Source organism: Centruroides vittatus, unplaced genomic scaffold (genome assembly GCF_030686945.1).
Source record: "Centruroides vittatus isolate TY-2023 unplaced genomic scaffold, ASM3068694v2 contig_854, whole genome shotgun sequence".
Lineage (NCBI taxonomy): Eukaryota > Metazoa > Arthropoda > Arachnida > Scorpiones > Buthidae > Centruroides > Centruroides vittatus.
This window is the reverse complement of record NW_027122558.1, coordinates 2,150,120-2,171,200: the sequence shown is the minus strand read 5'-3', so window position 1 is coordinate 2,171,200 and position 21,081 is coordinate 2,150,120. Positions and strand designations below refer to the sequence as shown.

Sequence of the window (21,081 nt, the reverse complement as noted above, 5' to 3'; positions counted from 1 at the left end):
TGTATCAATCTAAGGATCCAGTGATATCATCCTGACGCGGTATCAAAGAGATACCGGCCCTACGGTCACACTGTCTTCTACAGGAAGGTTTATTTCACCGAAGCAGTTCGAGAGTTTCTCTAAAGCTGCAGTCAGGAAATCAGAGGACTACCAGAATAAAAAAAAAGGACAGTGTGGTCATGACTGACACTCGACAATAACAAGAAATCTGCAAGACTATGGAGGAAAAGCAGTAACAATAATCAAACTATAAAGTGTTTGCTACAATCTCAATTAATAGGCCGTCTTGATAGCAGTGACATTGATGAGCTTACACAGAAATCAAATAGTGATTCTGTTCCACAAGTTCCTGTTGCACAGCGATCAATTTCTTTGGGGAAATAGATGGAGATCCTAAGGAAAGAAACTATGTTCTAGTAGAGTTTCCTGATAACATATATTATATTAGAAAAATAACTACAGAAAAGGATGATAGAGAGGACCTCAAAGTTTCCTTCCCAAGATGATCTGAAAACTTGCAAGTTTTCTATAATCAAACATTTAGATGGGATTATTTTCATTTGAAAAAATAAAGACAATACGAGCAAATGTTCGAGTCCTTTAAATCCTCTTTCACTCCATTGAAGAACTAACATGATTTCAAAAATTTAACATTGTCCGTATTGTTTTTATTTTTTCGAGTTTTCTATACCTTAAAGTTGCAGACCTTGCAAGTATAAACATATCGAACATAAAAATATTGCTAACCCCCAGTTCTTCAACAAGAGATTAGAAAGTTTTAACAGGACTAAATATTCGTTAGATACGCTTATCCTGAAGTAAGCATTGCATGTCTCAGTGTGGACCATGTTCTGTATCACTGTATAACTAAGTGACACACAGTAAGACGAGTTATCAACCTTTCTTCATTTATTCTACAACAACAACGATTGTAGTTATTACTCAGTTCTGTATATTTAATATTACTAAATGCATATGAAGCGTGCAATGCCATAATGTTGTAAATGCCAAAAAACAAACTTTTCAGGAGAGAGAAAAAACACTTTTTCTAATGAACAAACTTTAATCAAATGCTATAAAAATTATTTTAACAATTTACACTTTGGAATAAAACATTGGGTTTAATTTCAAACACCTAAGTATGATGGTAAGGAAACAAAAAAAGTTTAAAAACAGGGTTAGAGCCATAACCTTGTAAATGCCAAAATCAATTGCAATCATAAAATTAATGTTTCTACAGCTGGAAAACAGTTTTGAATACCAAAAACTTACACTTAAATTATTAAACACAATTACAAATTCAATATCAATTTTAACATTAAAAACTGGCAATAATCTATTAGTGACTGCTTCCTGGCTTCAACAATGTTGGGCCCACAGTTTTGGTACTTGAACTGGGCTGTAATCTTTATCAATTGTAATATAATTATGATAAATAGAGGAAAATATAAACAATAAGGTATTAATTTAGTGTAATAAAAGTTAAAATGTATTTAAAAACTTCAAATTTGAAAGATTAATAGAAGTCCGAATATCAAATAATAAGGTGATACAGGTTAACTATTAATAAACTGGCATTCAGTTATCCGGTTCGGCATAAAAATCTCACTGCATTACAAATTGGAATAACAAAATGACGTAAATGTAAACCGTAACATTTTATGCGCCAAAAGTCACGTGGCTTGCACTTTGGCGCTTAAAACGTTATGGCTTGCACATAAATTCATCTTCAAAATATAGCCACTTAAAAACGCCACTATCGCCACAATATTTTTTTGTAGGAAAAAACATTGCATTTAAAATTCATTTCTTCAATAAAATGTATTTTGAGAAAAATGGCATTTACAATCTTATGGCATTGCACGCTTCATATTGTGGTGCCCGTCCCCCGCGCTAGCGACAAGGTCAAGCCGAATGTCGTGCGCACCCATTCTGGCGCACGCGGGAAAAGACGGAGACGAAGCTTAAGCGCATTCTTCTCCCCCGAGGCGAAAAGAAGACGACGGTAAGAGTAGGAAAGGAAGAAGCTACGACGTGTCCGCCTCAAGACGATTTGTTAGTGTTCTTTGTGTTGTAACGTCCTCTGTATTATATTAAAGTGTACGTCCTTATATATTATAAGAAGTTCTTTGTGTTTTCTTAAACTGAGTTCTACATACGCCTCTTAACGCTCAGCTCAGCCATCCACAGACACCACATATATGTATAATAATTTTCAATAAACATTACAAAAATTACTGTTTTCTTGTTGTGAAGCATTTCTTATTTTTCGTCTCACTTCAGTCTCCCCTATTATTTAATGACGACGGTGGAAAAGGTAAATCTTTGGCACTTGTTCCGAATAATAATTTGAAAAATATTTAAAAGAATTATTCACAAATTTGTCCTTGCATTTATTTCTCACTAAGGAGAATCCATATATGACGTTTTTCATCTTCAGCCTTCTACTTATTACTACATTGTACATATTTATAAAGTACACGAAATGAAAAACCAGTGATATCTCCAAAAAAAATACCTGTAAACATAAGAACAGAAACTGCCATCAAGCATGCATAGATCAATGGTTTTCAAAATATATTCAAATGTTGTTTTATTAAAAATGACATTGGCACTGTACCTTATGAAAATTCTCTACTGTTACGGCTTTTGACATTGGAATGATTTACTTGATGTCCCGATATCACCACTTTCCATAGCCAAATTATTACAAATGTAAAACGTTGTCATTGAATGGTTTCATACTAAAATGTGTTTCGTGTACATCTAAGATAAAACAGTAATAATTTGAAAACCATTGATCTACGCATGCTTGGTGGCAGTTTCTGTACTTACAATGTTTACAGATATGTTTTTGAAGATTAATTACCAAAAAAAGCAGCGATCCTTTCCTGCCCGACAGAGGCTGTCTTTTTCCGTCAGAGAGGGGAGTTGGTCCGGCCACCCAGTCTCTACCTATTCTGCCAGGAAAGGGAAGAAAAACTTCTGGAAATACTCTTCCACACTTTCTGGTACTTTGTACGTCATTTTAGCGAAAAACATGCAACTTCAACACTTTTAGCAGAAATTATTGGACAGCAACAAAGATTTTACCCATGTTTAAAATGCATCTTCTTTAATACTGTTACTTTATTGGAATGTATCATTCAAATCGAATGCATTTATAAAATTTACAAAAATGTCAGTGACAGAAGTTTTATCCATTTTTGATGACCACAACGCACATTCCCGCTCTTCCGCTGGTCAAAGAAGCCACCTGCAACGGGGGAAAAAAAATGGAAGTTAACTTACTGATGGACCAATTTCATTTCATTTCAATTTAAAAGTATGTAAAGCTTTTGGCCTGAAAATTCCCCCTGGCCCGTCCAGCAGAGTGAATCAGCTGCTTGACTACCCGTGCCAGCTTCCCTCCAACTGGGAAAGAGGAAGAGAAGGAGCTGAACGGAGGAAAACGGCAGGTCCTGGTCCCTTCACCAGTATATTACATTTACTGCATGGAAGAGACTATACAGTAGTGGACCCGTTGTCTCCCCCAGCAGGAAAGCTGGGCGAACACCTGTCTTTTCCTGTCCGTTAGATGTAAGATTCCATGCACAAGTAGGCATCCAGTCCCATTCGTTCCCTTCCCACCTTCCCTTATGACACTTACCAACTGATTGGTAATGCCACAGTGGAGGTTGTATTACCTGCATTGACCAGTAAAGGCAATTTTTATATTATTATACATTATTTACTTACTTTTTGGTTTTTGTTTTAATTTATTATTAGGGCATTTAATTGTGTTATTTCTCCCTTAAATTACATGTATTTTATGTTTTAAGTTTATCAAAATGAGTATTTTTTAGGGTCTGGGAATGGATTAATTTGCTTTCTGTTATTTCTAATGAGAAAAATGCTTCAGAGTTTAAATGGCCTCCTAGAAGTTAAATTTAAGTCCCCAGTACTGCTATATATATGTTATAATTTTAACATATATAGCAAGACCTCCAAAAGTTGACCATCCAAAAAACCAAAGGAAATCGGTCGACATACGGAAGAACTATACAGATATATAAACTTGCTTTGTTTTATTTTACAGATTTTCTTAGAGAACGTCATTGGAAACGCGCACAGTGAAAATATTGGAAAATCATTTGTACAATACTGTATCATACAAAATCAATACATTTACACATGTATTCATGTAAAAAAAAAAAAACATCAATTTTAGTCTGTTTCTTATTCTTTATACCAGCAAATTCACAGCCTTTTCTACAGTATGCCTCCCCCATTGGGGCTTGCATGGAATGTTGCCTTCCCCCAACATACACAAGTGTTTATTGCTCTATATTCAATATTTATTTGTTTATTACAAATTAAATGATAACTGTAAAGTTTGATTGAAAATATGAAGCAAAAATACAATTTGCACTACTAAAAATACAAATACAGTCAAACCTGTTTTTATGCGGTCTTTTTTTGTGCGATTTTTTATTTGTGCGGTATAGTTGGCGACTAGTCTCGTGCGATTCGTCATGTCTCACGTTGACTTATTATAGCTAAATAAACTTATTATAGCATAAATGAACTTATTATAGTAATATTATTGCATGAATATGCGAAAAATGAAATAATTTATTTTTTAAGTCAAAAAAACACCACCTGGACAAAAATATGTAAAACAGACGATAGACGAGACGATGCAGTCAAGTGCTGACATCTGTTGTCAATAAATTCTATTTCGTATGGTTTTGAGTTATTTTCTATGTGAGACTTTTTTTATGCGGTCCCTATTGACCACATAAAAAAATATTTTTTTAATTGTGTTGCGAAAACTATTTTTTATAGCCACTCATGAAGTTTCGTTCGATTTTTTTTTTTTTTTTAATGCGTTTTTTTTATGTGGTCCCTATCCACCGCATAAAAACAGGTTTGACTGTACAGTACCTACCTACAGCACTAAGGGATACTTTGGCATTTTTAGAGATAAAATTCCAAATGACTGGAAGTGGCATCATAAAGCTTTTGCTAAGGATATGGCATTCCACAGATATTCAATCAAAACATGGATAACAGTTTTCACGTTATTTCCAACAAGAAATTATGTGGTCAATCAACAATGATGTGATTGATTCTGACCCATTCTATATTTTTGTTAAATTTTTACTATATGCTTTCTTTAAATTTAAATTTTGGTACTTGCTCCTTTGAATTTAAATTTTTCATGTAATACAAAGTATTCATTTTCAAAAGCTTCTATATCAGTTCTACTGTCATGTCTGATGACAACATTATTGAATTGCTGAAAATGTTTAAATTCTGTACATGTACTTGTGGTTTTAACACTGATGAACTAAAGTTGTTTACTTACTAAAATTTTGTTTTTTTATATAAATATTTTCATTATGAAAAAGTTTTGTATCTCAAATATTTAAATAATTAAATTATTTGGTTTCTATAATAACAAAATATTAAAGCCAATAATTTTACATGTAAACATATTAATAAGCATATAAGTCATACCTCTTCCCATTCATTTGACTGAGGATCATAAGTTTGTACAAGATTCAGATAATTTTGTCCATCGTAACCACCAATCGCAAATAATTTGTGTCCTAAAAGAGAAACTCCAATAGCATCTCTCCGAACGCTCATCGGAGCAACCGAAGTCCAGGTGTCAGTTTTAGGATCATATCTAAATAATTATTAAAAAGTTTTAAGAAAATTCTTAATATTTATTTGGACAAAATATTTTAAATTATAAATTATTAATAATCAAATTATTATTATTATGTTGGGTTTAGTGAGTTATACTCGGTTGACACCGATGGCTGTGTACTATGCCAGACCAGAGTCAGGGCATAGTAACCAAAACAAAACAAAAATTAAATAAGTGTATCAGTGTGTGTGTTTGTATTCAGGAATTTCCTAACAATATGACATATATTCAATATAGTGGCCTTCTGTAAGTGTGATGTATGTGTTTCTGTTCAATTGTAATGTTCCCAGGCTTTTGTGTAGTATGTGTAGAATCACACCTGTACAAAAGAGAGAACAGGTACCAGGTACAATAAGCACCCTATCCATTCTCCACAGATGCCTCATTTCTTGGGCGAATTCTGTGTACGTCTTGATTTTTCAGTGCATAAGTTTTGTACATTGTGGAGTGTTTGAAATGGATGTCTAAAATGTATGCGATTTTATTGTGTTTGTCAATGAGTGTGATCTCTAATCTGTTGTGGTAAACTGTTTTATCTGTGATTATGGCTCTGTCATAATACATTTTGTGCATGTTGTTTTCTAATACTGTCTGTGGGATGTATTTGTAGTATGGTTCGTGGATGTCTACTAATTTGTGTTTCTTTGCAATCTCTTGGTGTATTATATTTGCTACTTGATTATGTCAGTGTAAATAATCTGTCTGTGCCAAGAGCTTGCAACCAGAAGTGATGTGTTGTATATTTTCTGGCATGATGTAACATTTTCTGCATGTGTCATTTGTGAATGTTGCGTCTTTGAGTATGTGTTTTCTGTAGTTTTTAGTATTTATGACTCAATCCTGTATGGCAGTCATGAACCTTTTTATCTTCCCAAAGAGGCATCCTCGAGCTAACCAGTTGTTTGATGCAGTTTTATCAACAAAATCATGAGTCAGGTCGTAGGGATGCCTGCCATGAAGTGCCTTTTGAGCTCACGATTGCTTACTGGTATCTACGCTTTTTATATGTTGTGTTGTGTCCATATGATGTGAGTGTAAGTTTAATGGTGTGTTATTTGAGTCTGCTAAAGTTACTACTTTATGTAAGTGTGATGCTTCTTCTTTTTTGTAGAAATACTCTTGCAGTGTTTGTATTTGTTTGTAGCAAAAGTTTACTATGTCAATCAGGCCCTGTCCACCATCTTTACGTTGAAGGATTAATCTTGCTATTGTGGATTTAGAATGTTGTTTATGCTTTGTAAGTGTTATACTTGTTTTCTTTTGAAGTTGCTCAAGGTCTGTGTGAGTCCAATGCACAACTCCAAAAGAATAAATGCATACTGAGACAACATATGTGTTTATTGCTTTAATAACTGTGTTCTGAAAATAGTGTTTAACCTACTTTGGTATTCTTCTTTAATTAATCTTTGCTTTATTTGTGTATTTTCTGTTAGTTTGGCCTGTTAGAATCCTAAATACTTGTAGAACTCACCCTTTTCCATGGATTCAATCATGTCTCCATTTCCAAGTATAAAATCTCCTTTCTTTTGAACTCCTTTTTCTGTGTGAAGTGTTTTGCACTTGTCTAGGCCAAACTCCATTTGTATGTCCTTGGAGTATGAATGTTTGATTTGTAGTTGATAAAGTGGTTTTTGTATGGATGCATAAAGTTTTGCCATCCATGTAGTGAGATGTGACAATGTAAACAGTGTTGCTTTTTCATGTCTGATATTGTAACCATGTTGCATGTTGTGTTATGTTAGATAATGGGTTCAGGGCTAAACAGAACCAGACAGAACTCAAGGAATCTCCTTGAAAAATTCCTCACCTTAAGAATATTTGGTATGGTATGGTTTTATTGGAAGTGTTATTCTCCAGTGATGAGATGTAGTGTTGTTCTCCAGTGCTGCATAGTATTTTGGAAGAATGCAATGAGTGATGGATGTATTCTGTACATGTGTAGAATATGTAGCAGCCAAATGTGTAGAACTGTTGAATGCTTTTCTGTAGTCTATATATGCCATGTGTATGTTTCTGTGTTGTTTGTGTGTTTGCCGTAGAATGACTGAATCTATGAGTAACTGTTCTTTGCATCCCCTGTGATTTCTACGGCAACCTTTTCGTTGTTCTGTAAGGATGTTGTGTTCTTCAACAGGTTCATATATTTTGTTTGCAATACAGGATATCAATAGTTTGTAGTGTTGAAAGACATGTAATTGATCTGTGGTATTGTTTCAAATTGTTGTTTTTAGGTTTCATATAGGTAATGCCCTGAGTAAGAAATCATGGCATGTCTTGTGGATTGATGATGATCTATCTTAGGTGTTTAGCTAGTTTCTGTTACAGTGATATAAACATTTTGTACCAGAAATCGTGAATTTTGTCTACACCAGGTGTCTTCCAGTTAATGTTCTGTTGACAGCATATTGAATGTCGTGTACGTTTATTTCAGGACAGGGCATAATTAATATGTTATGCAAGTTTTTGATCTCCTCCTCGATCCAACCTGCATTAGCATTGTGTGTGTCAGCATTGGTCCAAAGAGAAGACAAATAAGTTGTGAGTTCTTCTGTTGGTGTGCCACTGTGCTGTGTATCAGTGTTTGTTTTGGTACTCATTTGTCTGTAAAAGAGTTTTTCATTGTTTACTTGTAAACAATTTATTTTGTTGTTTTCATAGTGAACATGTTTTGTATCGTTTGAGTCTAAGTGCTTTGGCTTTGCAATGTAAACAAGGGTTTGTAGTCACTTGGTGAGGATCATCTGTTTAAGGACTGCATTAACAAAAGGGAGAAACCAAGGTGTGCAAACTGCATCAGAGAAAATATTGAAGAACATGATCATAACACAATGGACAGATGCTGTCAGGCCTATTTAAAGGCTAAGGACCAGGTCATTGAGCACATTGACTATGTCTCCTAATAACTGCCCCCAGTTTCTTTTTCGGCTCATCATCTTACAATTACCTAATGCTTCCCTCTAGGGTCAAATTCATTAGTAATTTATAATTATTATTACCAAATTATAGTCTGATGATATACGGCAATTGAAGGTGTGTTATCAGAATCAAATATTAAACTGAGATCATGAATGCTATTGACTATTTGTAAGTTCTGGTTATCAAGAACTAAATTAATGTTGGGTAGTGATCTGATAAGACTAAAAATCATGATTTTAGTTTTACTGGGGTTTATTGAGAGATTTAATATCTTGAATTTGTTTAGTTTATTTATATCGCTTTGCAGTAAGAGTTGGGAATAGTTAGCAATTTTAATATCATCAGCGTAAGCATTAATGAATGAAGAGGAAATAAGGGATAAAGATTTATTAACATAAGCAATAAACATAAGATTACTGACCCTGTGAAACCCTGAGAATGGTGCCCTGTTAATATAAAATTTAAAATCTTAATGTTAATGTTGAAAGTACTCGCATAAACATTTCTTTTTGTTATTAAAAACAGGTAATGCTGAAAAGGCAATGTTTTCAGTACTATGTACTTGATAATTTGATTGTTAAAATATATAAATTTGCATTAAATCTGAAAATGAACAACCATATTGCCAGAAAATTATTTTCATATCTTTAAATATTTGTTTATTCTAAGCTGACTTTAATCCTTTAATAAATTAACCACATAATAAAAATTACTTCAGTTTTGATTAATAACTAGATTATTTTATCTTTTATTATTTTAACACAGAAAGTATTATTGTATCTGTATTATTTTTAACACAGAAAGAGTTAACTGAGATTAATTTTTACCTTTCTACACAATCAAAACGTGAAGCACTTGGATTTACAGCTGGTGCATCGTGTCCACCAAGTGCAAATAAGTATTCATTGGCAACACCGACCCCAACACCACCTCTTCTCTTCATCATAGGTGCACAAAGAGTCCATTTATTTGTATGTGGGTCAAAGCATTCTACACATCTTAAACAAGAACTTCCATCTCTTCCACCAACAGCATACAATCTGTAATACAATTTACATAAATAATAAAATACAGCAGAACCTCACTTAACAAGCACCTTGCATAATGAGTATTTCGCATAATGAGCAAAGCAAATTGTGAAAAAAATGACTCACTGAATGATGTTTCGCATAACGAGTGATTAGGAGAGGGGAAGTCCCAGATTGTGTGCATGCTTCATTAGTTTGTGTTTAGCACTCGTTCTGCTAGCATCTTAGTATCGCTTGTGTACACACACATTACATATAAACATTAACAATCATAGCTCATTATATAATAAACACACCAAACAATATGCCAAATTCTTTGGCTATGTAAAGCCAAAATGTATGTATAATTAAATATTAGAAATTAAATAATTTGACTAGAGGTAGGCAGTTATGCTGCTATCTCATATTAAATTTAATGACCAATTGACAAATTAAATTTTAGAAATGTCTAAATTAAAAATTAATTATTTATAATTATTAAATTTAATATGAACTAGAAGCATAACTGCCTACCTCTAGTCAAATTATTTAATTTCTAATATTTAATTATAACCTTTACATAGCCCAAGAATTTGGCATATCGTTTGGGGTGTTTATCAGACATATTATCTGTGATATTTTTTGTTTTCTGCAAATTCAATTCACATTCCAGGTTGATTTATTCCATGCTAGAAGAAAAGATTATGATGATTCACACTCCTTAACAATGTATATTGTATAATTTTCTTTGAATAAACGTTATACATAAAATATTTGAGTATTTTTTCCAGAGTAGAATGCATTATCATATTTTACATTAATTTATATGGGAAAAATTGTTTCGCTTAACAAGTGTTTCGCATTACGAGTAAGATTATGGAACGAATTATGCTCATTAAGCGAGGTTCCACTGTAATAAATAACTTTGAATTTTGATCAATAATACAGTAAAATGTCAGTATAATGAAACTGTGAGGATCACTGAAGTACATTTCTTAAAGTAAAATTTTAAGATACATAGTAAATTAGCAGAAGATTAAAAACAAATTTGTTATAATGGTATACATTACAGTAACATTTTACTGTATTCATAGCAGCATACATGCTTAGAAAAATATTTTACAATTATTCTTCTGGTAAAATAATTATTTCACACACTATATTTGAACTGAAAAGATTCTTTAAAACTTTTGCAATTGGCCTTAAAGCTACAAAATTAAATTATTTTGGATATTATTCTGATTTCTTAGTAGCAGAATTAAAACCTACTGCTAAGAAATCAGAATAATACAGATTCAGCATGTTTGGTTAATTATAAAATTTATGGAAGACTATCCTATAATTCATTACTGATGCATCTAATCATCCAAATTATAATAACGTCGATAACCTGAAAGTGAATTCTATTAGCTATTAAAAAACACTCCAACTGAATGTTAGAGATTTTATATCATTTTATTTGAGGGAAAAAGGAAATTACAAATATGTATAGTGTTTCAAAACTATAAAAACTTTGAAATAAATAAGCTTTTTGGTATCCTTTTGAAATTATTATGGTACAAAGAATTACAAGAATGTCCACCTGGTCCACCTGGATATGAATCTAAATTAACATATAAATAAAAACAACTAACCCGTTACAAAGCTATACAACCACCAAAGCCAAATTATCAGGCTAGAGTCGGCTATAATAAATAAATAATTAAAAAGACAAATTGTCTTTTTAATTATTTATTTATTATAGCCGACTCTAGCCCGATAATTTGGCTTTGGTGGTTGTATATCTAAATTAACAGATGACAGAAATTATAATATGCAGATTGCATAATCTGAACAACACAGACTGAGAAACACTGCATTACCCAATTATCTCAGATGCCCAAATATGAAAATTTCTTGCCACAGCTCTTACTGACATGATTGATATGAGTAACCCCTATTAGAGGCTCTTGCTCCTATCAACTCAGTTCTATAGTTCATTGAAATTAATGAGTTCTCACTTTGACAAGGTGGTAGCTGGCAAGAAAGTTGTTATTAAAATATAGAACTTAAAATTTCATGAACTGAAAACTTTATAGACAAATAAATATTGTAATAGAAATAAATTGCCTATTATTCAGAATGGCTATCCCAGCTGTACTTCGTTGAGTATTCATTGGGGCCACATAACTCCATTGATGTGACTGAGGATCCCATCTTTCAACTGTGTTTAAATAACTCCATCCATCGTGTCCACCAACAGCATACATAGGTCCTTCTAAGACACCAACACCTAAAGGAAAGACAACATTAATTAAAACTAGAACATCACGTGATTTTGTCATATCGCAATTGAATCAAGGCAGAGCAGGAAAGAAAAAAGCGATCCCTGAACCTATTAAGAATAGACAAGGCAATCCTTGTATCCAAAGAACACAGACAGGTAACTTTGCACTTGTCACCATAAAAGAGGCTATCCTTCTAACTGCCGGTCACAGAAGAGGCAATCCTTGCACTTGCCAACACAGAAAGGCAATCCAAGAACAAAGCAATTGTCATCAATTGCTTTTTCTTCATTTTTTCACCTATTATCCATTAGGGCACGCAATACTGCTTTTATTTTTGACTCCTAAGAGCAGGAACATTGACACTTTAATACTTCTGTATATTGAAAACAAAGTCATGGGCTCTTAATTTTTTTATATTTAAATGGATCATAGTTACATTTTTGGATTCTTCACTGCACTTGATGAAAAATGGCAAAGTTTTATCAAAATCAGTCCATTAAATAATGGGCTGATTTTGAGAACAAACTTGATTTTATAGCAAAGCCCATAGAAGATGTGCTAGTAACTGTGGAACATCACACTACAAAGTCGTGCAATATTGTTTTGTCACGTGTGCTCATAAAACTATCTTATATTTCAAACTGAAGTCATGGACCCCCATTTTTTATTACATTTTTGAATTCCTCATCACAATTAATGGAAAATCGCAGACTTTTTTCAAAATCAATCAAACAGATTTTGAGAACAAACAATTCTGTAAGCCATATATAAGAGGCTTTGCTAACATTCCACCTCAATTAAAAATCAAAATCAACAGATATAAATAAATAACTGGTTACAAATTACATTTCATTCTCATTTGTAATAATTTTTTGCTTACAGTTGTGCTATAATGCTTACAGTTGTGAATCTTTTCTTAAACATCTTTAAGAAAAGATTCACAACTGTAAGCATTATAAATTCTTGAATGTTTACCAAGTAGAGCTTACATATTTTTGCTAAACATCCTCATTACACTACAATAAAATTACAAACTTTTATAAAATAAACATATAAAACTTATAAAAATATTTTTAAAAAGTATTACAAGAAAAGTACAGTTATTTACCTGATATTTCCAAAGTGTAAGAATACAACTCTACAAATATCATAACATCCAATTAAAAAATACAGATATCTCATCATAATTCCAAGAACATTATACAGTGAAAACTGCTTAGGCAACCACATGCATTCAACGGGCACCAGTCAAAATGGACAAAAATTTCTGGCCTGGAATAGTTTATAGAGTCTTCGTATAAGTTACCTGTATTAAACGACCACCTGTGTAACGCGACCACGGGCATCAATTTTTGGTCCGAAACAACGTACAACTGTAATAAGTGACCACTTCTGCGAATATATCTATTCTAAACTATTGTTTGAACCCATCTCAACATTTCTCTCTCCGAGTATAATGAATTAAGTCTAAACTCTTGTTCGAATCCATCTCTGGCACTTCTCCCACTCTTGAAATTAGTTGCAGATGTTAATGGATTAGTCCAGCTACAAGCTGGACTAATCCATTAACATCTGCAAACGAAAACTCATTTCTGTTTGTTCAAAAATATCGGAAAAATGAGAAAGAGATGCAAAGTGTTGTTGTTAGAAGGTCATATTAAAGTTATTAGAGAAAGTGAAAATGGCTTATCACAATGGAAATTAGCGGAGAAATTTAACTGTGGGAAAATGCAATTTTCAAAATTTTGCAACAGTCGATACTGGAGGAATGGGAAAGCAATGGAAAGAAGAATAGCAAACAAAAAAGAAAGCAGCTGAACAAAGAGATAAACAAATTGATATGGGAGTGGTTTCAAAAGGCAAATGCTAAACAGATTCCTTTGAGTGGACCAATCATTCAGGCAAAAGGATGTGAATTTGCAGAAAAATTAGAGATTTTGTCGTTTTGTGTCAGCAATGGATGGCTGGAAAGTTTCCAGAAGCATCATAACATCGTTTATCGTACCTTGTGTGGTGAAAGTGGTGACATCAATCAAGTTAATGTAGAAGATTGGAAACATCTATCATCAAAACAACACATTCTTTCGACAATAGATGAATATAATTTTCATGTTGTCTATAACACAGACGAAACGGGACTTCTTTTTTGTGCCATTCCAGATAAAACTTTAATCGAAAAGAGAAAGAAGTGTTCAGGAGGCAAGATGGCAAAATAATGCTGGACTGTAATGTTTTGCTGTAATACATTAGGAGAGAAAGAACCAGTGTTGGTCATTTCTAAGTTACTTCGACCTAGATGCTTTAAAGGTATTGCATCACAACTTTGGACATGACCTGGAAAGCCAACTCCAGAGCTTGGATGACAGCAGACATTTTTCAAGAATGAATAAAAAAATTAAAAGACAAAATGAAGAACCAAAACAGGAAAATTTTACTTTTTCTGGACAATGCCACCTGCCATTCCCCAAGATTTCACTTTCGAATGTTGAATTGAAATTTCTTCCACCTAACACTATGAGCCACCTTCAACCATCAGATCGGGGCATAATCCGGGAGTTTAAGATACTATACAGAAAAAACTTGTAAAATTTTTGCTTGTTTGGATGGAAAGTGCTGAAAGTGCAACACAACTGACTGTTTTGGATGCAGTTAAATGGATTAAAAATGCCTGGAAGGAAGTAAATTCTGAAATGATCAGCAAATGTTTTAGAAGATGTGGCTTTTTTCCCGATGTTGCAGATGCTCCGGATGCTGAAAATATTTTAGAAGCAGAACTTCAAGAGCTTTGTACTGCTGCACAAATTAATGACATTGTAGCTATTGATGATGTTCAATGCTTTAAAGATTTGGATGAAGACTGGGAGGATCAACTTATGGTTGGGGAAAAGAATAATCAATGACTGTCAAACAACAGAAGACAATGATGACGACGACGATAATGAAGAACAAAGTGTTGTTCGTATTGAACCGTTTCCACTATTAGAGGGGCTTTTCACAATTTCAAGATTGAAAGCAACGTTCGTCAATCTTGAAAGACCACGTGTTTTGAAAAGAACAGATTTAATTGAAAATGAGTTTGAGGAAGTTATCCTACAGCAAAAGTTAAAACAAGTTAGACAGACTAAGGTAATGGAATTTTTTAATATGCACATGTAAATATGTATTGTCTAGCCTGTACATGTAAATTTAATAAATTAAATTTTCTGTTCTAAATTGCTTTAAAACAGTGTTGTATTTTACACAAATTACATAAAAGAGTACATACTGTATCCTTACTGTCAATTTATCGTACTGTAGACCTACAGTTTTTTCTTGACATATAAAATATTGTACACAATACAATTAATTGGTTGATCTCATCGTTTGATAAAATTTATTTTATTTTTATTTATTTATTTTTGAAGCTCATATACAGTACATGTGAAATAAATAGTTTCTGTACCAACCTACCTTATTTCCATGATATTTTTAGAATAATAATATCCATGTAATTTTCACATGCAAAATATCCATAAAAGCAATAAACACATTAATGCAAAAATCAGTTTTACAGGCAATCTTCCTTTTTCGATTCTGCGATTGTCATTGGACATTCCATGATTGTAATGAAATCATATTATGACAAAAAATAGTAAAATCATTTTATTATTAATTAATAATTTTTCTTATTGTACTTAAGAAAATATTAAATATTAAAAAATACAGTATTTTTGAAGTTAAAATAAGATTAGACTAACCAAAACCAAAGTGTTGGAGAGATACCACGCTCTTTTATATCGATGACGCAATACACGTAACTGAGGAGCAAACAAAGAGAAACAACTTGAATTAATTATCTCGAAAAAAAGAAAGTGTGTATTATAATCAAGAAAATGCAAGTACTGTATTAATCTTTAAAATATTGGTATTAAGTCTGTCATAAAATCACTATGACTCCTGTAAATCGAGTTATCCGATAAGAATAAAATACAATACCAATATAGCTCTTTCGGTGAAAAAATTGCTTATAAATGCTCACCTCAAGTTTTGTTTAGTAGAAATGGCTGAAAAGTGTGCAAAATACGTACGGAAATACGGTATTACAGCACTACCTGTATTGGACGACCACCTGTCTAAAAAACCACTTTTTGAAGGAACCATGGGTGATCGCCATAGACAGGTTTTACTGTACATGAAAATGTAGAACAACCAAATAAGAGTGAAATAAATGAAAATAATTATACAGTACAGTAGTGATAATGTTGTGAAAAAATTCCCCTAATGCTGTCAGAAAAAGTAAGTGCTCCTCTAAGACAGGAAGTGCCAGATGAGTGGACAAAGTGGACAAATCTCCCAATTTTGAATAAACCGGTCAGTTGTTGGCATTACTTAGTTGCAAGACGTTGGAGCTGCGATGACACGTCATCATCCGGGATTGTAGTGTAATGAGGATGTTTAGCAAAAATATGTAAGCCTACTTGGTAAACATTCAAGAATTTATAATGCTTACAGTTATGAATCTTTTCTTAAAGATGTTATTATGCAAGTTTCATAAAAAAATTATTATAAGTGAGTTGTAATAATTTTACCAAGTGATTTGTAGACATCTTTCAGAAGTTATATGGTTATAAATTATAATAGATGACTGCTGAATGCTGGTTAATATGTAAATACCTACTAACTCAATAGCCTAAAAGTAGCAAAGGTGAATCATATTTTTTCATCCACTTTCAATTGGTCATCTTCAGGCTGCTAATTGAATTATAACTGCATGACTTTCAAACAATCTGAAACTAATGTGTTGTCAGCCACTGATTGGTAAAAATATTTTGAATGACCCATTAGAAATACCTGCATGGCTGCTGATTGGTAGACACATTCCCCATATGTACTTGTATGAATGCCAATGTCTTAGGAGATGGAGAAAAGCTTTTTATAAACTTTTATGATTAGTGCTTCAAAAACACATCTCCAAAATGTAATAATAAACCTAGCAGAGGAGATAAATGTAGAAGTGTCACTCTACTACTTTGGAAACTAAACTGAACATTACAAAACTGTGTTAGGTGAAAAAACTGTGTTTGAAACACCTGCTACTAAGCAGTAGCAAGTAAAAAAATGAACATAATGTATTTTATTAAGTATATTGAAGAATCAAACACTAGCAACAAGTGGTTATTCTGTGTACAAATGTACTTTCTAGAACTTATAGAACCTATATTGTTTATAATTATGAGAGCACCTGCATGCCTAAGGAAAGCAATGTAAATCTTGAGAACAACAATACATGCTAAACTCACCAGCCTTATAAACCTGGAGAATATCTTACATGAAGAGGATCCAACACTGCTATCTTCAGTGAACTCCAGGATCATTAAATGTAAAAGAACAGATGTCTCAAGCTCTACATATGAAATATAAGAAAGGTATCCAGTTTACAACCAGAAAAGAAAACTCAAAAGAAAATTACATATTCTGCTAATCTTTTGCATAATATTCAACCACTGAAGTGCTTGTTACAAGCCTGCAAATATGGCCACATCTATGCATTAAAGCTCATGAATTTATAACCTGAGACCATCATTCCAAATATTGAAAACTAATGCATGAATGTCCCAATTACTTAGATAAAAAATTAAAAAATCCACAGAAAAAGTTGTGTGGTGTTCTTTCAATAAATTTGCATTTCCAATGCCTCAAATGACTCTGAGGATAATTGTATGTGGAAAGATGCAAACATCACATCCAGTATTGATTCACAAGACCCTAACATGGAAAGTGAAGAGATTTCCAACTACAATACCAAGGAAATAAAGCAGTATATAACTTGCTTTATTGTGCAATAAATACTAAATAAATTTACATCAACAGAACTGATTCTGTTGACAAATTTGTCTCAAGTTGTCTTTTTTTAAAAAAAAATTCAGGTGTGAGCATGTTGAAATTAAGGTGCATCTTAAGATTTGATGGTATCTTATATTTGAGTAAATACAGTGTATTATTTTACATAAACATATACAACATAAATCTCTTTTTGATATTCAATACGCTCTGTATAGAATATTCAGTAATCATTACTTATTAAACTATTATTATTATTTTAACTGAACAGAAAACAGTCATACACTCACCGAGTCCATGTCTGTGTGTTGACATAGCAGGAACTCCAGACCAACTCTTAGTTTTTAAATCATAGCATTCGACTGTATTTAATGTCTTTAAGCCATCTCTACCACCTACAATATATAGTTTATTATCAAGCACAGCAGCACCAAATTGAAGTCTACGTCCATTCATGTTACTGAAATGTGACCAACTATTAGTTCGAAGATCGTATTTCTGTATACTTGCAGATCCTATTAAATTAAAAAATCTTATTTTAATGTAACAATTACAAGTCTTATTTTACATATTATTCATTAAATAATCATCATTTAAAATCCAGATAAATGTTAATTACACTGCTATTCATAAAAAATTGCAACTCCAACAATGACAGTATGCTTAATTCAGTGTTTCTCAAACTTTTTTTGTCTGGTGGCACACTGAAATTACTAAACAAAATTCACTGCACCCCTATTATTATTATTATTTTATTTTTATTTTTTTTGCTTTTTTACGGTTAGTAAAGATATGAAGGATGAAAAGTCTTTGAAAAAAATAAAAGTTTTTTAAAGTAAGTAAGTTTATTTCCAAACAACACAAAAACATTCAAAACAAAAGTTATTATTATATAAAGGTATCTGGTGATAAAATGAGCTCTCAATTTTTGATGATTTACTAGCGCTAATTGATTCCTTAGCTTTGCTACCAGTAACCACTTCTCGATCATTAGAATCTTCCCGTTTTCTTTTTTTAATGAAAAAATTATTCACGATATTGAACAACATAATTAACTTCAATATTTTATTATAAAATTTAATTACACGTTAATAATTTATTTTTTATTGTTGTAAAGAAGAAAAATATTTTTATACGATACTTTTTCATTATTGTCCGAACATATAACAATAATAAAAACAATTACTGCATTCGACGCATTTATATTGCGCTTCTACTCGCTGCAGGAACAGAAGAACAGACGACTAGTAACTAGTTCGTTTTTTATTTCTAGTATTTATGTATCGCCAATTACCGAGTCACCAAGACGAGTGGCGACGTAACAAGGTTAGTAGAAAAAAACCAATATTAATTTTTAATAATTGTTTTAATTATTTATTTAATTTAATACTTTAATTCCATTATTTTAAGTAATCTGAATATAATTATTTAAAAATTTCGCGGCACCCTTGTGGCATACTTGCGGCACCCCAAGGTGCCGCGGCACCCGCTTTGAGAACCACTGGCTTAATTCAAGAATAGATAAGCCTTCTTATATGGTAAAGAATGATAAATTGCAAGGATCAGACCATTTAATAAAATGCTGAGATTCTGTCTCATTCCTTCGGTTACTGCTCAGAAAATATTATGGGAAGATTTATTCTCAAATTTGAAAGTTATTTAGTAATATTTTAAAACATACAAACAATGGTAGTACTAAGAGGTTTGGCCAAACTAAGACCCAGAGCCAACAGGAAATCCATGGTTTTGAACAGAAAGCCTACCATCACCCAATCCATAATCAAAACAATTGTTTTGATCAAGTGTTGGGGGGATTCTTCTTCTCAGTCAAGTGCTAAAGGTTTTTTGGGAAGATATAAATTCTTTCTTTTGCAGCAAGAGTGGGGTTAGGAAAGGGAACAACACACATTAGAATTTTGAACCATGCCCAGTTTTTCTGCCTCTGCATACAAATGTTTGTTTAATTAATATAAAATGTATTTCTACATTGTATAATTTAGAAAATGAATCAAATAAATCATTTTTAGTTACAATTTCATTATCAAAATGGTAAAAAATGTTATGTATTGATTATAACACAATTGTTAAATCAATACAGTTACATCAATGCAGTTAAATAAACAAATATTTTATTTATCAAAAACAGTAAATTTCTATTTAACATTAAATATGAAAAACACTTCTATTTTTCTGAAAACAAATGATTAAATCTTCATAAGGTATGAAAATAAAGTTTTTAATATTTAATATGAAGAAAAATGAGAATATATGAGAAAAATTTATAAGTTCAAAAAGTATAAATAAGAACTGAAATATGGTAAACAAAATTTCTGTATTGTATTTTCATACAGATATGAAAAAAGGTTTCTATTTTTGTCTTATTGGATGCAGGTGCTGCTATGCCACTACAGCCCTCAAAAAACTTATGTTGCCAACAATTTGCTATGATTGGCAATGAAGTAAGAAGAAACAGGGTGTGGAAGTTTGACTGGGCTTCAGGAGGAAAAACACAACAACCTTGACATTAAAGCTCTTTAATTCTGCTTTATCCTGTTTTATTCAAAATTTCTGCTTTATTGCTTAATTACTTTTGCACAATAACTGGAAATGGTACAATATGCACTCATTTCATGGTTTAAGCCAGGGATGGGCAACCTTTTTCTACGTAAGGGCAGCATTTCAAAACTTTTAAACTGACGTGTGCCGCACACAAGAGAGAAGAGGGGGGAACTGTCGGTAAATCGCAATTCTTTATTCATATATAATTATAAATTAGCATAGGTATACTTAATATAGCTTCTGGCACTGATCTAAACGTAATATATCGGAAATATTTGGTTAAATATCAGTCACTGCTAGTTTTAAATTAGTTTTGATGTATCTGTTAGCCGGTTTCTTGTTTTAATTTTTACTAAATTCATTGCGAAAAAACTTTTCACAAATATAAGTTGTAGAAAATAATGAGATATTCGACAAAAATTCAAACGTTAAGCTGGGAAATTGATATATTTATTCACGTTTTATGCCACGTGGGCCGCAAAAAATATTACTGCGGGCTGCGGGTTGCCCATCCCTGTAAGCAACCCATGGCAGATTCAGATATTTCTTTATCTGCTTTTGGGTTGCATTACTTATATGCCTATTATTTGGTAGACCCTATATGGTTGTTTATGTAAAATTTCTTCATATATTATTTTTTATTTTTAAATAGTATAAAAATATCACAAATATACAAAGAAAAAATTTCTTGCGTTTGTTTTTCTTTTCCGTCATTCACACCAGTGACAGTTCAAAACAAGAATTCTCACACATGGAGACAACCTTTTCTTTCAGGCTCCACCTCCACAATAGAATGCAAATGGAAACAGCATCC

General features: G+C 32.2%; 1 protein-coding gene across 1 annotated transcript in view; it reads right to left on the bottom strand.

The window, feature by feature from the left end:
• Positions 1-3,087: 3,087 nt before the first annotated feature.
• The window catches only part of LOC136982592 (kelch-like protein 5), a 53,395-nt gene continuing 35,401 nt past the window's right edge, over positions 3,088-21,081 (bottom strand). The window contains exons 7-11 of the mRNA XM_067279127.1: positions 17,999-18,223; positions 11,731-11,893; positions 9,442-9,654; positions 5,503-5,674; positions 3,088-3,256 (exon numbers count right to left, since the gene is read on the bottom strand). Coding sequence (XP_067135228.1) covers positions 3,197-3,256; positions 5,503-5,674; positions 9,442-9,654; positions 11,731-11,893; positions 17,999-18,223 — 833 coding nt within the window. The 3' untranslated portion in view covers positions 3,088-3,196. The remainder of the gene's footprint in view (positions 3,257-5,502; positions 5,675-9,441; positions 9,655-11,730; positions 11,894-17,998; positions 18,224-21,081) is intronic.